General features: G+C 40.7%; 2 protein-coding genes across 2 annotated transcripts; one reads left to right on the top strand and one right to left on the bottom strand.

Moving 5' to 3' along the window:
• The first annotated feature begins 560 nt into the window (after nt 1-560).
• Nucleotides 561-8,183, top strand: ndufs7 (NADH:ubiquinone oxidoreductase core subunit S7). The gene is made up of 8 exons (XM_056277615.1): nt 561-596; nt 1,195-1,231; nt 3,518-3,589; nt 3,770-3,890; nt 4,663-4,842; nt 5,765-5,811; nt 6,185-6,273; nt 7,915-8,183. The coding sequence occupies exons 1-8, from the start codon at nt 581-583 to the stop codon at nt 8,010-8,012; spliced, it is 660 nt and encodes a 219-aa protein (XP_056133590.1). The 5' UTR covers nt 561-580; the 3' UTR covers nt 8,013-8,183.
• A 1,467-nt stretch (nt 8,184-9,650) lies between these two features.
• gamt (guanidinoacetate N-methyltransferase) lies at nt 9,651-13,362 on the bottom strand. Its single transcript, XM_056277358.1, has 6 exons — nt 13,060-13,362; nt 11,822-11,967; nt 11,670-11,733; nt 11,300-11,367; nt 10,225-10,335; nt 9,651-9,807 (listed from the first exon to the last, which is right to left on the bottom strand). The coding sequence occupies exons 1-6, from the start codon at nt 13,232-13,234 to the stop codon at nt 9,667-9,669; spliced, it is 705 nt and encodes a 234-aa protein (XP_056133333.1). The 5' UTR covers nt 13,235-13,362; the 3' UTR covers nt 9,651-9,666.
• Nucleotides 13,363-21,074: the final 7,712 nt, after the last annotated feature.

The following is a 21,074-nucleotide window of genomic DNA, read 5'->3' as shown; positions in this document are numbered from 1 at the left end:
TGATAGCAGCCATCTGCAAAAAAAACCCCATCAAAAAACAAAACACGGGAGGCGTTCCGTGAGATGGACAAAATGAAGTGAGGCGATTAACAAACCACTATAACCACTAAGCCACTATAACTCTTACTTTGTTTCTTATACATATCGTTAGCTTTCACAAATGTTGATGCCATATTATTCCACCTATTTACCGACACGAGATAGAAGGTCACAATATGAACCAAAACACTTGTGTCATTTCCTCCAGGAAAAAAAAACAATCAACATGACATAAGGGGTTTGAAATATGATTACTAAATATAGTCCAGTCTAGTTTAGTTTTCGTTTTGTTTCAAGCTTGATTTAGTTTAGTGAACATATGTGCTTATACAGAAGTAACAACACATCTGACAATCTTTATTCTAAACCTAGGGCGTAAATTTTGGGCAACTTTTTTCCTACAGCAAATTGAACTCAAAATAAATCCAAATAAACTTCGTCCTTATACCCTGTCACAATCCGTAGATGGACAACAGCGCTCTCAAAAGACTGAGCACTAACACACACCGGAAGCAGTTGGTTCCTAATTATAATTTCAAAAATGGCGGCGTTGGTTGGTAGGTAATATTTAAACCTGTATACAAAACCTTTTAAAAAACATTGTAGCGTTATGTGAAACATTTCATTCCAGAAATGCAACAAGATATAATGTGTTGATGTTTTTCCGATTGTGCATTTTGTCCCTGTGGGTTGGTTTGCAACGTAGACTCAATTGCGCACACTGACCTTGCTGTCTGCGTTAGCACGGCTGTTTACTGATGTTAGCTAACCTGGACATGACCGCAGCTGCGGCTCGTGGATGAGAACCTATGGAGGGGATACGCAAACTAACTACACCGATTATTGTAATACAACGAATGGCGATCGTCAGCTTTATTAAAGCTGTCAAACTTGTCGGCTGACGACTGTGACACTTTTGCTTTCGTCTGTTTTTGCGGGTGCTCGCCACCTCAACAGGTTTGTAGCGAACAAGCGTGTTATGTCACATTCACTGTGCACGCTGTAAACAAGCTCATCCCCAAGTTGGAAATCTGTATGGAAAGAGTTTCCTTTCCAGTAAAGCAGTTGCCTAGGTTTAAAAAAAAAAACATCGCTCGCGTCTCATACGCACACCTATAACACATGTTGTTTTCTTTTGTTAATTTTGTTTTCCAGCGCCTCGCCTGGCCTTGTTTGGCTGCTTCTCAACGAGGTAAGACCTTTCTGAGCTTGTGTGTTCTTTTCATGGTTTATTTTGATAACTTGAATTACTCCAAATGAGCCCCGATGGCCACACTACAGTTGCAGGTACTCTAGCCCTATATGTGACCCCATTTACACTTAACATACTGCTACACTGAGATGGGGTCACCCATCAGCTTACAAGAGACAGCTAAGAGGAATGAATCAAGTTATTTTTATACCTGTTTTCAATCAGCTGTAGCATTTTCAAAGGTATCACCGGTATTCCCAAAGACTGCATTCCAGCCAGTGGGGTAAAATGTTTAATTAGGGTGAAATATAACATAGACACAATCATCAAAAAGGCCCAGCAGAGGATGTACTTTCCCCGCCTGCTCAAGAAATTCAACCTGCCTCAGCAACTGTTGCTACACGGCAATAATCCAGTCTGTCCTCTGCACATCCATCACATCTGGTTTGGTTCAGCCACCAAACAGGACAGGGACAGACTACAATTAGGTCTGCAGAGAAAATCATTGGTGCCAACCTACCCGCCATTCGGGACCTACATATCTCCAAACTCAGGAAACAGGCAGGCAACTTCACTGCAGACCCATCACACCCTGGTCACAACCTGTTCCAAATCCTCCCCTCTGGCAGGCGCTACAGAGCACTGTACCCCAAAACTACCAGATATAAAAAGCTTCTTTCATTCAAATGACCGTTTAACGCTGTCAATAAATCCAACCATTTTGTATATACTGTACTGTACCTTGTACGTATACTGGTATGCTCTGTCACCTCAGACATGTGCATGTAAGTAACCTGCTAACATCTATTTCAGCATCTCTGATATATTCTCTGCACCATTGCACTTCATCACCTCTTATTTCACCTTTATAAGTCAATCCTTGTGTATATATCTGAACATTGTCGTGCTGAAGTGTTGTTATTCTATGTTTAAGTACACTGATTTATTTCAGAATCAGAATCATGTTTATTGGCCATGTAGGTTTACACAAACATGGAATTTGACTCCGGTTTCATGGCTCTCTCATAGCCCTTTTCCACCAACAGGGAACAGGTTCAGTGCTGGTTTGCAAACCCTTTTTTGAACAGTTCAGAGCATTTCGACCAAAAATAAATTGGTTGCGAACCTGAAAAGTTAATTCTGAACCGGCACCAAAAAATAGCAGGTTTTTCAGTGCAAACCATGACTACATCAATGGGCGTGTGACATTCCAGAGGAAGAAGAGAGGAGATAGCCTAACGGTAGATAATGGCGAAATCTGCAGATAACAAGGGTGCGCAGTGGTCAACTGGGGAAACTCAATGTTTGGTTGTTATCTGGGCATCTCCCAAGTTTCAGGAGAAACTGGAGTAGCACGAGAAAGAGTAAGCTGTATGGTGAATTAGTAGAAGAGGTGGCCAAGAATGGGTTCACTCGAAAGCAAGAACAAATTATCAACAAGTTAAAAAAAACTTAAGAAGGACTACCGAGACGATAAAAAAAGAGTTGTCCAAAAGTGGAGCTGGACGACATAATAATATGATGCCATATTATTGCTAGCTAGTGGTTTTCAGTGGGATGTAGCTCATGTTTACATCCAGTGTGCAATGTACAAAGTCCCTCGTTGAAAACGTACAACAGTTCCGCAAAAAACGGGTCAAAACGTGGGCCCATTCGCCACACAATACCAAGGTTCTCAGAATCCTGAACGGAACCAGTGCCTGAACCAGAGCTACTTTGGTCGAAAAGGGCTGTCAGTGTACTTAGCAGAATAACAACACTACAGTACAACAATCTTCAGATATATACACAAGGATTGACTTATACAGGATAAATGTTTGAATACAATATTTCGACAGCCTATCCTGTTGATTTTGAGTTTGAAGATGCTCTGGCCGCTGCACTTATTTGCATTACTTTATAGAAGCATACAGCAAAGTTCAAAGATGGCTGTTTGCTGATGGAACCATCATCAAACTCATAATCAACAACATGCTGTCAAAGTATGGGCTTTTAACATTTATTTCACCCTAGTTAAATATTTTACCCCAGCAGTTGGAATGCAAAGTCCTGACGGGTCACTGATACCTTTTGAAAATACTATAGTTGATTGAGAACAGGTAAAAAAAAGCTTTCTGGTTTATTCCTCATAGGTGCTCATGTGACACCTTCTCAGAGTAACACAAGGTTATGAATAGATGGGGTCACATGGGGCTATAGTTATCCTAACTTACACCTAATTTAATGTGAGATTGTTACAGTTGCCTTGTATGTGACCTTGTATGTCTGTTTTGTTCTGTCACACAGACCCATTTCAGCATTTGCCATTCAGCAGAAGAGTCTGCACCACAATGCTAAGAGCGAGAATGCTACTGCAAGGTAAGCTGAGCTAAGCGACTGCTTTGTACTATTAATCAAGTCAAGTCAATTTTATTTTTAGAGCCCAATATCACAAATTAAAAATTTGCCTCAGGGGGCTTTAATCAGAATATATCACAGTTCTCTTGAGAAACTGATTTCATACACTGTTGATGTTTCTTCCCTTCCCATACTCTCCAGTGTTGTCCCTATGAGGGAGAAGAGCACAGCAATGGCTGCAGCCAAGCCAGCAGCTGTGGCCAGCAGTAAGGGGGAGTATGTCATCACCAAGTTGGATGACCTGATCAACTGGGCTCGTAGGGTGAGTACAGACTAGGTCATTTTTTCTTTTCTTTCCGTCTTGCTTTCTTGCGCAACCTTTGGTTTCTCTAATCGCCAGGCGTCCTTACCCTCATACAATGATCTTGATGATTCTTGAGCACAAAATAAGCACTTAGTGGAGCAAAAATACAAACTTGAGATGCAAACATTCAATGTAACTTTTTATTCACAGAAAGTTGAATCAGTTCATCTGGACACGTTTATTGAGAGAAACGTTTCATCACTCATCTGAGTGACCTCTTCGGTCTCAACTGTCTGCAGGTATCCCCACCCTTATGAACAATACAGTGGCATAATGACTGAATTGTATTATTTATAAGGGTGGGGATACCTGTAGTCAGCATAGACTTAAGAGGTCCCTTTAGATGAGTGATGGAATGTCTCTCTCATTAAACGTTGTGTCCAGATGAACTGATTCAACTTTCTGTGATTTTTCTTACCTGGATTATTGAGCATGCATAAAGACGTAACTTTTTATTGTTGGTGACTGAAACTACCAGACCTGACTTTATTTTTAGGAATCTGCTTAAACTGAGCACTTGTATTTGCACTCGGTTAGCTGTTGTTAATATTGTTAATTATCCGGTAAAACTTAATGAGATATAGATTTTAATTAACTTAGTCTTCTAGCCATTATTTCATTAATATCTGACTACTTTGTTGTAACACTTTGGCAACATCAGAAAAGCTGTGTTGCTAAGTACAAAGATGGATTTAACTCTCATAGATGTCAATGTGTCTCCTGCCCTCAGAGCTCCCTGTGGCCTATGACCTTCGGTCTAGCATGCTGTGCTGTGGAGATGATGCACATGGCGGCACCCCGGTATGACATGGACAGGTTCGGCGTAGTGTTCAGGGCTAGTCCAAGGCAGGCTGATGTTATGATTGTGGCAGGAACCCTGACCAACAAGATGGCTCCAGCTCTGCGGAAGGTCTGTACCATGAAATAGAAAATGTATTTTCACTCTTGTTACCTCTTTTATCTGAAGCACAAATAACATCACCATCCTGCACTTGAAGGCGTACTTTTGAAAATGTCCAATGATTTGGGAGTGAGATTGAGACAAAACAAGCGAGGAACTCCCTAACTGAAACTAGCCAATAGAGTATCATTGTCCACATGCTTCTAAAAAGACCTGCTCTTTATTGGCAGTAAATCAAATTACACCCCCCCCTCACAAAATCCCACTTGTCAGTTCTGTTTCATTTGGATATATGTCAAATTGTGGAAGTTCACAGTGCTCTAAATGCAGTTTCATGGGATCTTTTAGGGTGGATTTCAATATGGAAATGTTTATATAAATACAAAGTCTGCTTTTGAGTGTATATGGACAGTAAGTAATCATCATGACATGTTGGCAGGGTATGGAATTAGACATCAGCCACCAGATCAGTGCTTTTAATTTGCTTTGGTGAGGATTTTCTTCTTCTTTTTTTTTTCATACCAAGGTATACCTACCAGGTACCCATCATGCTGTGTGGAGATTTGTTTCTATTTATTGCTCTGGTAAACTGGTGAAAGTATCCATATTTCTCTGGCCTACTTATGATCTTAACCATCAAATGAAAAAGTTAGTATTCTGTGCTGTACACAGGCCTTCGGCTTGCTAATCTCATTTATTTCTAGACGCAAGCTGAAAATCAGAATATCACTGTTTTCGGTCTATCACATCAGATTGGTTGAAATCAGACATGACCTCTGCATTCTGTGAATAATATGAATAGTGTAGTCAGATGTCTATTTGAGTGTATTACTATGAATGTAGCTATGAACAAAACTTATCAGCAGCTGAAAGGAAGGATTAGTTCTCAGTCAACCATTCAGTCCTTGGTCTAAACTGTTGTTTTCTCCAGGTATATGACCAGATGCCAGAGCCAAGATACGTTATTTCAATGGGAAGGTAATGTAACTCCTAAACGTAAATTTTTATTTTTTTTGTCCAATCTCACTGCTTTTTTTTTCTACACATCTACCTACACACTGCAGCTTTAACATAAACATGGTGGAAAAAGCTACTATATAAACTCTATCAAATAAAAGCTTTTTTGAGTTTGTATAGTTTGTTTTGTTTTTTGTTTGTTTTTTGAGACCCATCTATAATTTTGAATGGTTTCAGAATTTACTATTTATATGTTTTGCTAGATTTCAAATAGTAAAAGATTGAAGGAAACTGTCAAAGGAACTAACTTTTGATGAAGATTAACTTTCAAATTATCTACACGGTCAGTAATTTTCTTATGAGAACAAAGAAGTCTCTCATTCTCTTCCTCTAGCTGTGCCAATGGAGGGGGCTACTACCATTACTCCTATGCTGTGGTCAGAGGTTGTGACCGTATTGTACCCGTGGACATCTACGTTCCAGGTAAGCTCTCTGTCTTTCTGGGAAATACCTATAAGACCTATACCTAGATTTGTGACATTTGTACCACTATTACACTGGCGTTGGTATCCTTCAAATACTGCTGATGTCTGCATTACCACTATTCAGCGCTATAGTGGGTTGTTGGCTTTCCATATAGGGCTCAGGCCACACTGCATGCGGAAGTGCCATGATGTTGCAGGCACTTAATTTCAGTGTCGATGTTAACAGATATGCCTGCTCACACAAGGCATGCTAGGGATGGGATGGTATGAAAATTCATGTCATGGTTATTGTGACCACAGATATCATGGTTTTCGGTATTATCGTGGTATTGTGAAAATGTGTTCAAAATCTTAAAAAAGTGCTAATAAACACTGAAATCCTCTTTATTATGCACAGAATTGCACGTGTGTTGGCGCACACAAACACATACATAGTGTATTATCTTCTCTGTGTTTTGTTATTCAGTAATTGCATTGATCTCATGCATAGTTTACCTAAAGGAAAAGATAACAATACCAATTACATTTATCTTGTTGGAACAACGTTACTTTTATATCCAATTCCACAACTGCCGGAGTATACATTGACAACTAAACATACTGCATGTGTGGTTCATGTGCAGTGAGTGTACAACACGACAACCTATGTGCAGTTGTGTTTACTAGTCTAGAGCACGTAGTATTTAAAGTTTCCATTTAAATATACTGCAAACTATCATCAAGTTAGACAAACTGTAATGTTCCCATTCCGAAGTGCTCACATGCGTGAAGTAACTTTAAAAGTTAACTTGCGAAATCCTATAGAAAACAATCGAAATAAACCACTGCAGGTAGTTGTATTGACAACGTATCGCACTAGTATTATGTTGTTTATGCTCACACTCAGTCTCTTTTCTGTTAATGACTGAAATATCAGTTGGAAAAACATTCTTCACGGTTTCTGTTCTTTATTGTGGGTTGATTTGATGCCATTAAATAAGACATTTGCTGCCTTTTCCTTGCCTCTCATAGGCGCAATAGTGTTGACCTTGTATAGACCAACACAGGGATATTTTCATCAGGCCCTGAGACTATCTGAGGGTCTTTAAGATATAGTATATTTCTTTAGGTGTCTGACAGTATCCTGATGTGTCTAAACCAACAGAAAAACACAGCCAGTATGCTTAATGTACCAGTCTGTGGAGGAATATCAAACATTCTTCGTACATTTCGTTTTTAATTTGTCCATTAACTGGTGAACCTAGGATCAAGTACCTGTCCTGCTGAAGTCTCCTTAAGCAAGACAGTAGAACACTATTAACGCCCATATATCATCCAGGTGAATATTAGGTATTGGGAAATTGTTGTCTTGTAGATGATGTTAATGACTTTAAATGAAAATCCCACAGCCGTGCTTGTATCATACATAGTTCAGTCATTATAAAGTGGAATAATTCAGCATATTTCACATACACATTTGAATGCATCAGATCATAGTGCTGATCCTACAAGAGTTGGGATTTTGATTACTGCTGACTCTGCCCATACTAGAAACACATACCTAAATCGTACTGGGGAGATGCTTGATGTGAAAATGTCCACCAGAGTCCATTTCAAATGAGACATGTTTTAACAGCTGTTTATCCCTCCTCCCTGTCAGGCTGCCCCCCCACGGCAGAGGCCCTCCTCTATGGGACCCTACAGCTGCAGAAGAAAATCAAACGTGAGAAGAAGCTGAAGATCTGGTATAGGAAATGAATGCTAGTGTGTGTGTACATGTGTGTTTCTGGTTGTTTGTAAATGTGGTGTCTCTGGATGGTTTGGTGAGCAAGGTGACAGTTTCTCCTGGAGCTGCTCTGGGTTGAGCACCAGCTCCTCCTTCATGTAGAGAATCAGTAACTAACTTTAATAAAGTCATCCCTGTAATTTACACAGATCATAATGCGTGCTCATTTTTCAACTACACACAACACAGTGATACTTTACAATAGTGACAGATTTGTGTTGGTTACTTTATGTTTAAGCCAGGTCTCCAGTTACAGGATGGGAGCATAAAAGTTGACAACCCACAAAAAACCCAACTTGCTATCCAAGTAAAAGTTGTGATTTTTCTAAAGTCATTGTCAAGAAAGCAGTTATTAAAAGAAAAAAAAAACCCCAATGTTGGATTTTGTTCTATTCAAAACTTAATTCTGTAAATAATTAAAGTTCCAGTCGAGACCACTAGAGGGTAATACTGAACCATATAAATGCGAGCCACCCCTGCGGCTCGTGTGATTGGCCGAAATCCAATTTCAACTCTGACCTCTTGATCCTCCCCTTTTCCGCAGGGGCTTCATGCATGGCAGATAAGACAGGAGGGAATTTGACACAATATTAACTGGAAAATTCCCTTGGAGGTTATACAAGACACTCATTCCAGTTACCATCCAATATTCTGTATATGGGTATTGACACCAGCAGTTAATCAGCAGATAGAAATGTGCTTTACAATTTGCTGGTATCATGTTAAACTATGCTGGAATATTGGCATGAACAGATCAAAAACAAACGTATTGTCCAGTTATGTTTAAATAGCAACTTCAGTTTTTAGCTAGGTTACTTTTATAAGAATGTTTTAGCTAGGTTACTTTTATAAGAATGTTTTTCATGAATGTAATATATGTTGGGAGCAATAGTTGGAAAAAAATGCCATTGTAATAGCACCATCATGAATGTGGCAGGCAGTCTTTGTGCAGCAACCAACTCTGTATACTGTCAAAGCATCCTAGAATAAGACACTGAAGCCTTCCACTGTATGCTCACACCTTCCCACTGTGGGTCAAAGTGCACATGTAGGACTTATTTTAATTGACTATAGGAGGCCAGGGAAGGAGGTGCCAGCTGCTGTAAAGATGTTTCACTTCTCCCCAGCCAGCTGCAGCAAATTGTTGCATCATCTGGCCATCTAATACTTAACGTGTTGTCACCAGATGGTAACTTTATTCCCTTGTGTTATGATAACAACTTATACGGTCATCTATGTCATGGTGTTAGAATGCATTCTGTACTTTGACCCATCTTGGTGTAGTACTTGAAGGCTAACTTGTGTTTCGTTTTTCAACATAGCTTCTCGCAACAATGGAAACTATAGGAACTTTGAATCAATCATTGGCTGTAATGAAAACCAAGTCTTGTGAGAAAGTTTTGCAGATTGGTCCTGCAAGACAACGTGTACTGCATTGAATGTCATAGCAGGTTGAGCTGTCCACTTGAGAAGTATCAAATAAACACAAGTGATGGAAGGAGGAAGGTGGGCTCTTTGTGGATGTATTAAAAGCTAACTAGCAGTGAGGGCACATGGACTAAAGGCCAGGGCTCTGTAGGCACTTGGGTTAAAAAAAAAAGACAAGGCGGTTGTGTCTTCAGACTTTTACTCTTTGACAACAGTGGGAGTGATCATCTTGCGGAAAGAATAGTATTTGCATTCGCTGGGGGGTACAATGTCCATGGTGGTGGTGCTAATCTTCTCCTTCTTGAAACCAGCTTGGAGCAGATGAGGCATCTGGGTCTCCTGAAAAATCATTAACAGAAGGAGCTAGTCAGCATGAGGCAGCTGCAAGCCCACTATCAAGGCCCTTCAGGCATGTTCCCCATTTATCACTGACCTTGGCTTTATCTAAAATAAGGTTATTTAGGGCAAGCTCTCTTTGGCCTAACTAAATGACATATTCCATACACCACCACACATAAGAATAACATACACATAAGAAATAAGGATTGTCTCGCATTAAACACATCCAGAGATTAATTCCATAAACACTAAATCCAGTTTGGGAAATAACTGTTCAATGATGAAGCTATTGTATGAGCAAGGTAGGAAATAACTTATTCGCTAGGACAGTGTCTCAGTAAACGGGCTACGTTTCTAATAAAGTATCAAGTTCAAGAACAAATTGTCTTCCTTAAGGGGATTAAAGACGTGACCGACCTCGAACATCTTCTCGATGTTGTCGTATTTGGTCTTGAGGAACTCTCCCCAGGAAGTCAGGTTGCAGTATGTGAGGACTCCACCGGCTTTCAGTAGTCTATGAGCATGGCCCTGCAGAAACACAAAACAATGGCTTCTTCTTTTCTTTTTTTTTTTCATTCACCTCATATGACCAGGAGACTGTGTCTGAAATGAGTTAAACAAACCTGAAGTCCTGTTGTCTCTGCACTGCGTATGACATTATGTGCTGAGGTTATGATATTCTGTCATTTGGTACCAAATATGTGAATGCGTCAGTGACCCAAAAGTACATTGCATGTGTATTATTATCTACTGGGGTACTATCACAGTCTGTTAGAGGTCCTGTTGCCCTGGTTGCATGTGTCATGTGTGTTAGTGTGTACTGGCATTTTCTGTTGCCGTCAATAGCAAATCTGAATACATATTAGAGTTGTAAAGTGATTCTAACATGAACACTAGAGACTTAACAATGTTAAATATGCAACTGGATGTTTTCAAACACTGTCATGTTTATTGCTATGGCATGACTTTGTAGGGCTGATAATTATCATCTCTTTCAGGTATATCCCACCAGCGACATGGTATAGCCAGGTAGCCTGTCAGGGTCCTTCATAGAAGACAGCAGTTACACACCCAAAGTAGATGGGTTTGTCTCATTATATAGTGCATCTTACTATTAACCTTTGAAATGACGATGGTCTATATTGCATGATATAGATGCAGAATTTTACTATCTGTGGAACTGTCACATTTTGCTAAAGGAAACCTATCAATCCTCAATTCCCTTACTTGCCCACTTAGATATCTTTAGACAAAGATGTTCTCTTATAGATATTCATATCACTCTAGTTTCTTTTGTGTTTAAGTCCCTCCTGTTTTTTTCTTTTTTTTCCATATTGAACATCCTGTCGTGTCAAGTTCCTTATACGTGCAAACTAACTTTGCTAACAATAAAAACCGGGAACAGAATCAGGAGACACCAGTTGCAGTTAATACCCACTGAAGCCATGCTTGTAACATGCAGTGTGTTGTATGTGGAGGCCATGCTACTCACCTTGATGAAGTTAAACTGGTGTGTGTGCCATGTGTCCTCTGTCAGAGGGTACGTGTCGTACAAGATACCTGAGAGAGAAGGGGCAGAAGAAGCACTGTAGGTCGATATGCAGCGGTGTGACACAAACGTCATTTGATACCAAATATGTGAGTTAGTCAATGATCCAAAAGTACATACGGTGATTGCTTCTTTTATTTTTTTCTAACATTTCCTTACCTATCTATACCATGCTAGCTATACAATATTTATCTAATCAATACTATATTACTATGCTGCCAGCAATACGCCACAGTTATTGGAGGGGGAGATTGGTTTTCTATCAGTGTAATCTACGTCCAGTCCACACTGATACAGAGCACTCATGTCTCACCATCAAAGTGGTTGTCAGGTAGGGTGGACACCACATCCTCCCAGAGACCCTTCAGAGGCACAACCTGTGCAACAAAAAGCAGTTTCATTCACATCAGTGACATTCACGTCCGACAGTGAGTATAGTTTTGTCCAGGCGAGGTGTTTGCCCACCTTGTGTGGCTGAGATTTGGCCCACTCCTGCAGCCTTGCAAACACGCCGTCATTGCACTCGATGATCCAGTGCTCCTCGATGGGGAATGACTCGACTTTGGTGGCGGCGATTGCCATGCCAAATCCAATTTCCAGAACCCGACCACCTAGAGGACAAAACCACAAAAGGCATCATAGTTCAAACATATTACCCTCCCTTTCGCCCCTCCTTTCTTCGTAAGTGCACCTGAGAGCTCGTATTGCTGCTGATGCTTGTGTCAACATTTCTAAATGACAATAGAAAATAATGGCAAAGGAGTTACTGGTTTGTGAATCTGGTTCAACTGTTGAGTGGCTATAAAATGTCAGGAATGTGTAGGGAGAGGCAGTGGCCTGTAACACGTGATAGATTGAAAGGTCACAGGGTTTCATGGAGTATCCTTTCAGAGAGGCATAAAAATAGATAAGGGTAACCAATGGTTGTCTTTCCTTTTTAAAATAATGGTCGCCAATCTGTTGACAATGCCACAAAACATTAGACTGTGTTTTGTGTCATGTTAAACTTAAAAAAAATGTTAAAAAAAATAATCCGGGTAACGTCGTCATAGTAAAACTCAAAGTGTTCACACACGCCTATAATTTCTGTGCACAATGCCAGACAACACGGATGAAAACGTGCAGTATTTCCCATGTGTTTCCAAGTTTGTGCCAGTAAGGAGAGCTAAGCTGGGTTCTCTGCCGTTGCAAAGTTCAGCAACATGCGGCCTAAACGGGGCTTGCAGCATGTCATATGTGCAAGTAAAGCGGTTGCGCTGACACGTTTGCATGGGTAAAGTGACACCTGTTGGTCCTACACGCTGCAAATGCTCCTCAAAAGCCAACTCAACCATGCCTTTGGAGAAGACCTCGGGAGGACACATGAGCACGGTCAAACACGGCTTCCCATCGCCTCGGGGCGCCATGGATACCCAGCAGGTGTCAGAAGCACTGGGCAAGATTCCGCATTAAGACACGCGTCGATTTATTATTACAGCCGTTCAAGCGACAAATCTGTCCATAGTAGACGGACACATTTCCCCATCGCTGGGTCGCGGGAAAAAAAACTTCAGCGTTTGTTATCAGCCTGCCTCAAGGAGCATTGCTGTCCATAGTAGACGGACACATTTCCCCATCGCTGGGTCGCGGGAAAAAAAACTTCAGCGTTTGTTATCAGCCTGCCTCAAGGAGCACTGTATTTTATTTTTCATTGTCAGCTGTACCTTTAGACGCCGCCACGGAGGCCAGCGAGTGCATGTACGGAGTCTCCCAGCGCTCCATGACGGGCTTGCCCAAAATCTCCAGGTGGGTGTCCGCCTCGTTGTACCCGGCTGTCGCGTCATGCCATCCGGCTTTGCAGTCTTCTCCTTTGGAGAATATGGGCTGTGCAGTGGTCATTGTTTTGTTGTTGTTGTTTTTTGGGGTGATTGTATTAGTTCGGATGACTAGGAGACAGACTGGACAGGACCGCTTTCTCCACGCGCCCGGCAGAGAAGGAGGAAGAGGGACTGAAGCGGAGCCGGCGGGGTTTTATAAGGACCTTCAAAGTGCTGACTGTGCAGGAAAACCCTCCGGCTACGTCTTATAGCACGACGCACACCGAGGAGGGACGTGACGTACGGCACAGATGAGACCCCTACTCCGATGTGTTGGACGCTACCTGCCATTACGTAACACTATATATATACACGAGTCTCCGGTGACAGATTCAAACTGCACTGTACGGAGTCCAGAGAAGTGCATGTCAGGCTGCAGCCCGAATGGGGACCCCCCCCCCCGTTACATGAAAATTTTAAATATATACGTGGGTCGATGTTAACAGATGAATCGACTCATCCCCATGAAACGAAAAGGTCGAAAAAGTCCAACTAAGTTGTATTCAGTGAAACCATGAAGTTACTTTGTAACAAAATAAGCTGATAGTCCTAACCATATAACGTTTTCAGCATGAAATATCCATTATGCGGTTATCCCTCCACCAAATGTAAAGGTCTAGTGTACTATGAACTATAGCCATAGGTCATACGCCACGTGCATAAGATAAACTGTGCTCTGAATAAAAAGGACCACATTTTCAGCAGGCTGACTGCCCTGCTGTAGAGGATCGTTTTTTTTTTGTTCTAAAAATGTTTTCATTTTGTCCACCCAGGTTTTAAGATAGCTACCGTTCATTTAACAGCTGTTTAAATGTTTCATAACAGTGTCTTATAAGGGGTTTCACCTCTCACAAATGATGTTGGGACATAACCGAGTGTCTGCATATTGTTCAGACAGGGAAGCAGGGTCCACAAAATGCCAGCAATCCTGTTTCATGTCTGTTGAAAATTGCAGTTTCTTCCAAGGGCTCAGCATTTTCCTTATGTACAAGAATGCAAATTCCTTTTTTTGTATCCCCTAGGGTTAAATGCAACCACATTTTGACAAAGCCAACGTGTTCATGGGAAGCAATGTTGAAGAGAAAGCGTAGGAAGAGAGTTGGGTAAGCTTGGGCCAGGCAAAGCGAACACAAATGATGACCTCTGCCGTTTTTCTCTCATTTAATTTCTTCCTTTTGCAGAATAATGTGACGTAAACTATATGACTGGGTCATGGCTTTGTTTCGACCAAGTGATGGTCACAAATGGATTGGCGGATTGGTCTCATTGCCCACTGCCCACTTCTCTTCCATTTATTACAGCCGAGCGGCAGCAGCTCTTGAGCAAGGCTCGTTATTCAACAGGACCCCTTCATCCACCCACCTCTACTTTATATGACACTACATTTGTGCTATGAATGTTCTCTTGAGGCACACATGCATGCAACAGCCTCCAAACACAGGCAGTGATAAATCCACTTGCACAAGTGTGATATAAAAGTTCAGCCCTTCGTTTACTTTATGTCATTACATCGGTGTTATTGAAAGGTGTATGTGCTGACCTTAGTTCTGTAAATTCTCTCTCCTGTCGCAGGCCGGCATGTTAAAGATTCTTCAGCGGTTCTCCCATTTCTTCTAGACTCGGCTCAAAGGTGCGTTTCATCAATATGTAGCAAAGGGCAGCTGATCTAGATTCCTGACCCCCACAGCTTGGTCAGATAATCCTTTAACAGTTTATCAATAGCAGCGGAGGCCATTATCTTGTTCAGAAAAAACATTACAGTGCACTTCGTAGTCAGGAGAGATTAAAAAAAAGTAATTTGTTTATTACATAGCACAAAACTATTTAGATATTTCAGAAATGTCAGAAAATGTTGTTTTAGCTGTCAAGCTGTCCAGACCTTTTAGTGCTCCATAGCTTGTCCTTTGGGGCGCCTGGTGCTCCAAAAAGGCTAAAGCAAGCATACGTTCATTTATCAATACATGGTTTTAAAAAGAAAAAAAAAATCTACTCCTGTATTTTCACAATGTGTGTCTGGTGTGTGGTGTGTGTCTGTGTGAGAGTCTATAAACGGCCAAACTAAAGCACTTGGGGCCTTGATTCTTTTTGGAGGTTATTGGGGATGATCAGGGGCACCTATAAAAAATAGCAGAAAATTAAAATTATGCATAATTAATTGTGCATAAATATGCAAAATATGCATTTTTTTTTTAAAAAGGGCTAAAAACAACTTTTCTCGGCATTTCAGATGATTCTGAGCATCTTTGATTTTTTTACCTATAAATTTTTTTTTCTGGGACTTAAATGTTTTGGCATTATGCAAAATAAATGCATTTTTGCAAAAATGCACTTATGATCCTCTTTTTTTTGGAGGTGGTAGATATTGTTCCAGAGAGGACCAGAAAAATAGCAGAACATTAAAATATAATTATGATAATTATGCAAATTATGCAAAATATGCATTTTCTAAAAATGGCTAAAAACCACTTTTCTCGGCATTTCAGAAGATTCTGAGCATTTGGGGGGAGGGAGTTGGAGTAGGGGGGGGGGGTTAGGGGCAGGGGGAAGGTGGTTAGCTGGCAGGATGAAGAGGAGGGAGATTTAGACGGGTGGATAACCAAACCGCTACATTGTAAGCGGGGTTCTTCTATCAACTCCCATATTTTCGTAATGTGTTTGTTTGGTGTTAGTGTAGATAGCGGGACCGAAAACTAAAGCATTTATGATCCTAATTCTTTTTGGAGGTGCTAGGTATTGTCTCAGAGAGTACGGGAAAAATTCCAGAAAATTAAAATTATGCATAATTATGCATACATATGCAAAATATGCATTTTTCTAAAAATGGCTTAAAACCCATTTTCTCGGCATTTCAGACGATTCTGAGCATCTTTGATTTTTTCACCTATAAAAAAATTTTCTGGGACTTCGAAATGTTTTGGCATTATGCAAAATAAATGCATTTTTGCTAAAATGCACTTATGATCCTCAATTTTTTTGTAGGTGGTAGGTATTGTTCCAGAGAGGACCAGAAAAATAGCAGAAATTATAATAATTATGCATAATTATGCAAAATACGCTTTTTCTAAAAATGGCTAAAAACCACTTTTCTAGGCATTTCAGATGATTCTGAGCATTTGGGGGGAGGGAGTTGGAGTGGGGGGGTTTAGGGGCAGGGGGAAGGCGGTTAGCTGGCAGGATGAAGAGGGAGATTTAGACGGGTGGATAACCAAACCGCTACATTGTAGCGGGGTTCTTCAAGTAATTATTATAATTATAGTTTAATTTTCTGCTATTTTTCTGGTCCTCTCTGGAACAATACCTACCACCTCCAAAAAAAATTAGGATCATAAGTGCATTTTTGCAAAAATGCATATATTTTGCATAATGCCAAAACATTTCGAAGTCCCAGAAAATTTTTTATATAGATGAAAAAATCAAAGATGCTCAGAATCATCTAAAATGCCGAGAAAAGTGGTTTTTAGCCATTTTTAGAAAAATGCATATTTATGCATAATTATGCATAATTTTAATTTTCTGGGATTTTCCCCTTACTCTCTGAGACAATACCTACCACCTCCAAAAAGAATTACGATCATAAATGCTTTAGTTTTCGGTCCCGCTATCTACACTAACTAACACACACACACACACACTAACACCACACACACAAACATTACGAAAATATATGAGTAGACTAGAAGAACCCCGCTACAATGTAGCGGTTTGGTTATCCACCCGTCTAAATCTCCCTCCTCTTCATCCTGCCAGCTAACCGCCTCCCCCCTGCCCCTAAACCCCCCCCCCACTCCAACTCCCTCCCCCCAAATGCTCAGAATCATCCGAAATGCCGAGAAAAGTGGTTTTTCGCCATTTTTAGAAAATGCATATTTTGCATAATTATGCATAATTCTTATAATTATTTTAATTTTCTGCTATTTTTCTGGTCCTCTCTGGAACAATACCTACCACCTCCAAAAAAAATTAGGATCATAAGTGCATTTTTGCAAAAATGCGTATTTTGCATAATGCCAAAACATTTGTCCCAGAATTTTTTTTTTATATAGGTGAAAAAATCAAAGATGCTCAGAATCATCTGAAATGCGGAGAAAAGTGGTTTTTAGCCATTTTTAGAAAAATGCATATTTTGCATATGTATGCATATTATGCATAATTTTAATTTTCTGGGATTTTCCCCTTACTCTCTGAGACAATACCTACCACCCCCAAAAAGAATTAGGATCATAAGTGCTTTAGTTTTCGGTCCCGCTATCTACACTAACTAACACAAACACACTAACACCACACACACACATTCCGAAAATATATGAGTAGATAGCGTTTTTTTCCAAAACCGTCAGTGGTGTTATAAGCGCTCAACTAATGAGGAGTGGAATATCAACACAGATACAGGGAAGAAAAAAAAGTTTTAATACATTGCAGTACAGGCCTGTTTCGTGTATATATATATATATATATATATTAGATAGTTAGATAGAGATAGATAGATAGATAGGTCTTGTCAACCAAAACGTTGGAGCATAAACTATCCTTTAAAACAAGTAATCATAATTTATCTAAATATTCATCAATAATGATTAGGGTAGATTTTGATTTATCAAGTCAAGTTTATTTGTCTAGCCCAAATTCACAGTGTCTCCATCACTGCACGGGGATTTTTTTTAAATATATATATATTTTTTTTTATTAGGACCAGGGGAAAGGCTGCCCCCTACTGGCCCGCTAACACCACTCCCGGCAGCAACTCATTTTCCTCGGTGGTCTCCCATCCAAGTACTAGCCAAGCCCATACCTGCTTAGTTTCTATCATTTGGCAGAGCCAGGGTACATGCTGGTATGGCTGCTGGCATAATAGTCCATGGGCCAGAGCCCAAAATTTCCTATTTCGGTACACTCAAGGTGGCAAAACTTACTTATAATTTTTGAAAGGATCCATGTCTGTAGATGATATTTTGGTATGATAACCATTCCTGAGTGGCAGCTGTATCACAGTTATCAGCTCATGAAGTTAACCACCCCCTAAAGGAAATTGCATTTTAGACGCTGGTGCATATCCTGGTTTAGCCTCATGGTCAGGACATTTTTCAATGTTCTATAATATTGTCTTTTGTATCATTTTAAAGGGGACCTTCTTAGCTTTCATTCAAGCCCTGTTTTGGATATTTCTCACAAATATAGAGGTCACTTGAGCTCTTCAACCCGTCAATAACACACATCTTTCTGCAATGTTCGCCTAAACTATATACTTTCTTTTAGCCCTATGGCATCTAGGAATATCAGGGACACAAAACACAAAAACTGGAATACTCACAGGACTGTAAAGATTCAGGAAATGTATAATATACCCATACTATTTCATTGTGTGAGGTGATTGTGAACCTTAAATTAGAAGGGCATTATTACTAAGAAACTAACTAGACCAAAGCCAGTTAGTCCATGGGTCAGACCAGATATCGATATCAACCAAGGTGACACAACTTCACTGGTGCCATTTTATTTGGTACACTAACAGAAGTAAAATAATACATGATAACCTTTCCAAATGAGCAGCTATTTCATTTTTCTTTCAGGAAACCTGTTTCTGTGCCTCTCACGATTGTGTATTTGCCCAGATTTTTACAAATATAGCATTTCAACACCCCTGGTACTGATTAGCCTAGCTTAAACTCTGGGACAGTTCTTAGTTGGCCAACAACCAAGGATAACCAGTACTGTGTACTTCCATTCATTGTGCTAAGCTAGGCTAACGTGCAGCCAGATAGCTTTCTACTAAACACATATAGAGGAAACTGGTATCTATCTTCTTGTCTCACTCTGGAGAAGATTGTAAGCTAATTTCCCATAATGTTAGCATTTTCTTTTAATGTATATGTTAATATGATTAGTTAAAGTGGCTACGAGGAACTTTCATCTTGTGTTGATTTTAGCGGCCTCATGTGGACAAAATATAGCTGTTGCATAGCAACTAGGTAATGTATCTATTTGTGGCTATGTAAGATAAATAATGGTAATATGACGCTGGTGAAGCAAAGTAAACTTTGTTTTAGTAGTGTTCATACACCTAAGTTATATGTATTTGTTTGTATGTGGCAGGTGAAAACTGACTGAATATGGCCACTGGTGAACAAGCAAGTTTTTACCCAATACCAAAGCGCCCACGGGTGGAGTGCATTATCCACTGTTCTGATGATACAGATAAGCTGGTTTCACTACAAAGTGTCGACTCATGGAGAACTCTGCTCAGGGCAGCTCAGATACGAAATCATGCACCAGTTTTGAAACTGGCCAAAGACATTCCTGAGGGACAGATTCCAGCAATCTACTACCACAGAAAGTGTCGCAGTATCTTCACTATGAAGCAAATTCTTGATGGCCTCCTTGCAAAAGAAAAGAAAAGTTGTGTCTCTGCTGAAGAGAAACAATCTAAGAGAGTAGCTCGACATGCTCCAAGTACATCTAGGACTTATGATGCAGAGTGCATATTTTGTCAGAAAAACAGCAAATATTCCAAGAGACAGAATACGAGAGAAGTACTGGTGCAGTGTTGAGAACTGCGAGCTGATGCAAAGATCAGGAGTGCAGCCACAAAGAAAAGGGACAGCAGAATCCTTGCCATTGTGAGTAGAGACCTTGTAGCAGCTGAAGGGCACTACCACAGGTCATGCTATAGACTTTACACCAAAGAAGAGGTTTCCAAAGGAGAGGTTGCCAGCAATGAAGATGATGATGCTGCAGCCCAGTGTGAAGCTGCTGTGAATAAGGCATACAATGAGCTGCTCCTCTTCATCAGGATGGAGCTTTTTGGCAATCCTCAAGTGATGACAATGACTGATCTCTCTTCTAGACTGGTAGCTTCAATGAACTCCCAAGGCATTGCCCAAGTCAAGGAATCAACCAAGAAGCACATAAGGCGAAACCTGGAGAGTGAGTTTGCTGGAGCCTTGCAGATATTCCCTGATGAGAAAGGAAAATTCCTCCTCTATCCCGATAACTTGTCCATGAGGGAACTTGCCAAAGAAAATCAGTCTCTCAAAAGGGAGCTGCAGACCCTGAAAAGTGTCAGTGCACAAGATGTTATAGCCAAAGCAGCCATCAAATTGAGAGCAGACATTAAAAGTCAAGATGTTCCTCAAACCTGGCCGCCTGAAGTCAAACCAGAAGCAGAATGTCCTACCATTCCAGAGTCGCTCATTATCTTCCTGTACTCTCTACTCACAGGCTCAAATGATCCTGATCATGCATCCCAGAGAGTGCAGTGCCTTCTGCAGTCATTTGGCCATGACATAGTATATGCAGTGACATGTGGAAATACCAAGCCTTCCAAGCACATTGTTCTGCCATTCAGTGTCAAATCGTTGACAGGAAATGTAGAGTTGATAAACATCCTCAACCGACTTGGTCACAGTGTGTCCTATTCACAGATGGAAGAGATCAACACTGCCCTGTGTCTCCAGAAACTCTCATCATCAGGGAGTGGCATTGCCCTTCCAGCTAACATCCATCCTGGCATATTCACAACTTTAGCCTGGGACAATATCGACCGTCTTGAAGAAACTGTCAGTGGTGAGGGAACATCTCACAGAGTCAATGGGATTGCTGTGCAAGCAAAGCCAGTCAACCCACTTCCTGTCCAACCCATGCCCACTGTTCCCAAAACAAAGAAGAGAAGCATTGATGGACCCCCACCAATGTTACCAACTTACAATGCTGGACAACGGGTAGGGCCACCACAAAGCAAAAAGTCAGATGCCGATACTGCAGCCAATACTAAGCTTGCCAGAGAGAAAAACCTTCTTTGGGTCCTAGCACGCATGTCACAACAAGAAGAACAGTCAGTCAGCAGCTGGACAGGCTTCAACATCCTG

The sequence above is a fragment of the Lampris incognitus genome, chromosome 3, assembly GCF_029633865.1.
Source record: "Lampris incognitus isolate fLamInc1 chromosome 3, fLamInc1.hap2, whole genome shotgun sequence".
Classification (NCBI taxonomy): domain Eukaryota; kingdom Metazoa; phylum Chordata; class Actinopteri; order Lampriformes; family Lampridae; genus Lampris; species Lampris incognitus.
The sequence above is the reverse complement of the archived record's forward strand: the minus strand, read 5'-3'. Positions and strand labels throughout refer to the sequence as shown.

What these genes read in the sequence shown, in the direction of transcription:
- ndufs7 (XM_056277615.1), top strand. An exon ending in TGATCAACTGGGCTCGTAGG is followed by an intron (nt 3,891 to 4,662) that starts GTGAGTACAGAC and finishes TCCTGCCCTCAG; the next exon opens with AGCTCCCTGTGGCCTATGAC. An exon ending in TACGTTATTTCAATGGGAAG is followed by an intron (nt 5,812 to 6,184) that starts GTAATGTAACTC and finishes CTCTTCCTCTAG; the next exon opens with CTGTGCCAATGGAGGGGGCT.
- gamt (XM_056277358.1), bottom strand. Translation starts at nt 13,234, where the DNA reads ATGACCACTGCACAGCCCATATTCTCCAAAGGAGAAGACTGCAAAGCC. An exon ending in CCAAATCTCAGCCACACAAG is followed by an intron (nt 11,734 to 11,821) that starts GTGGGCAAACAC and finishes TTTGTTGCACAG; the next exon opens with GTTGTGCCTCTGAAGGGTCT. An exon ending in ACCTGACAACCACTTTGATG is followed by an intron (nt 11,368 to 11,669) that starts GTGAGACATGAG and finishes CTTCTCTCTCAG; the next exon opens with GTATCTTGTACGACACGTAC.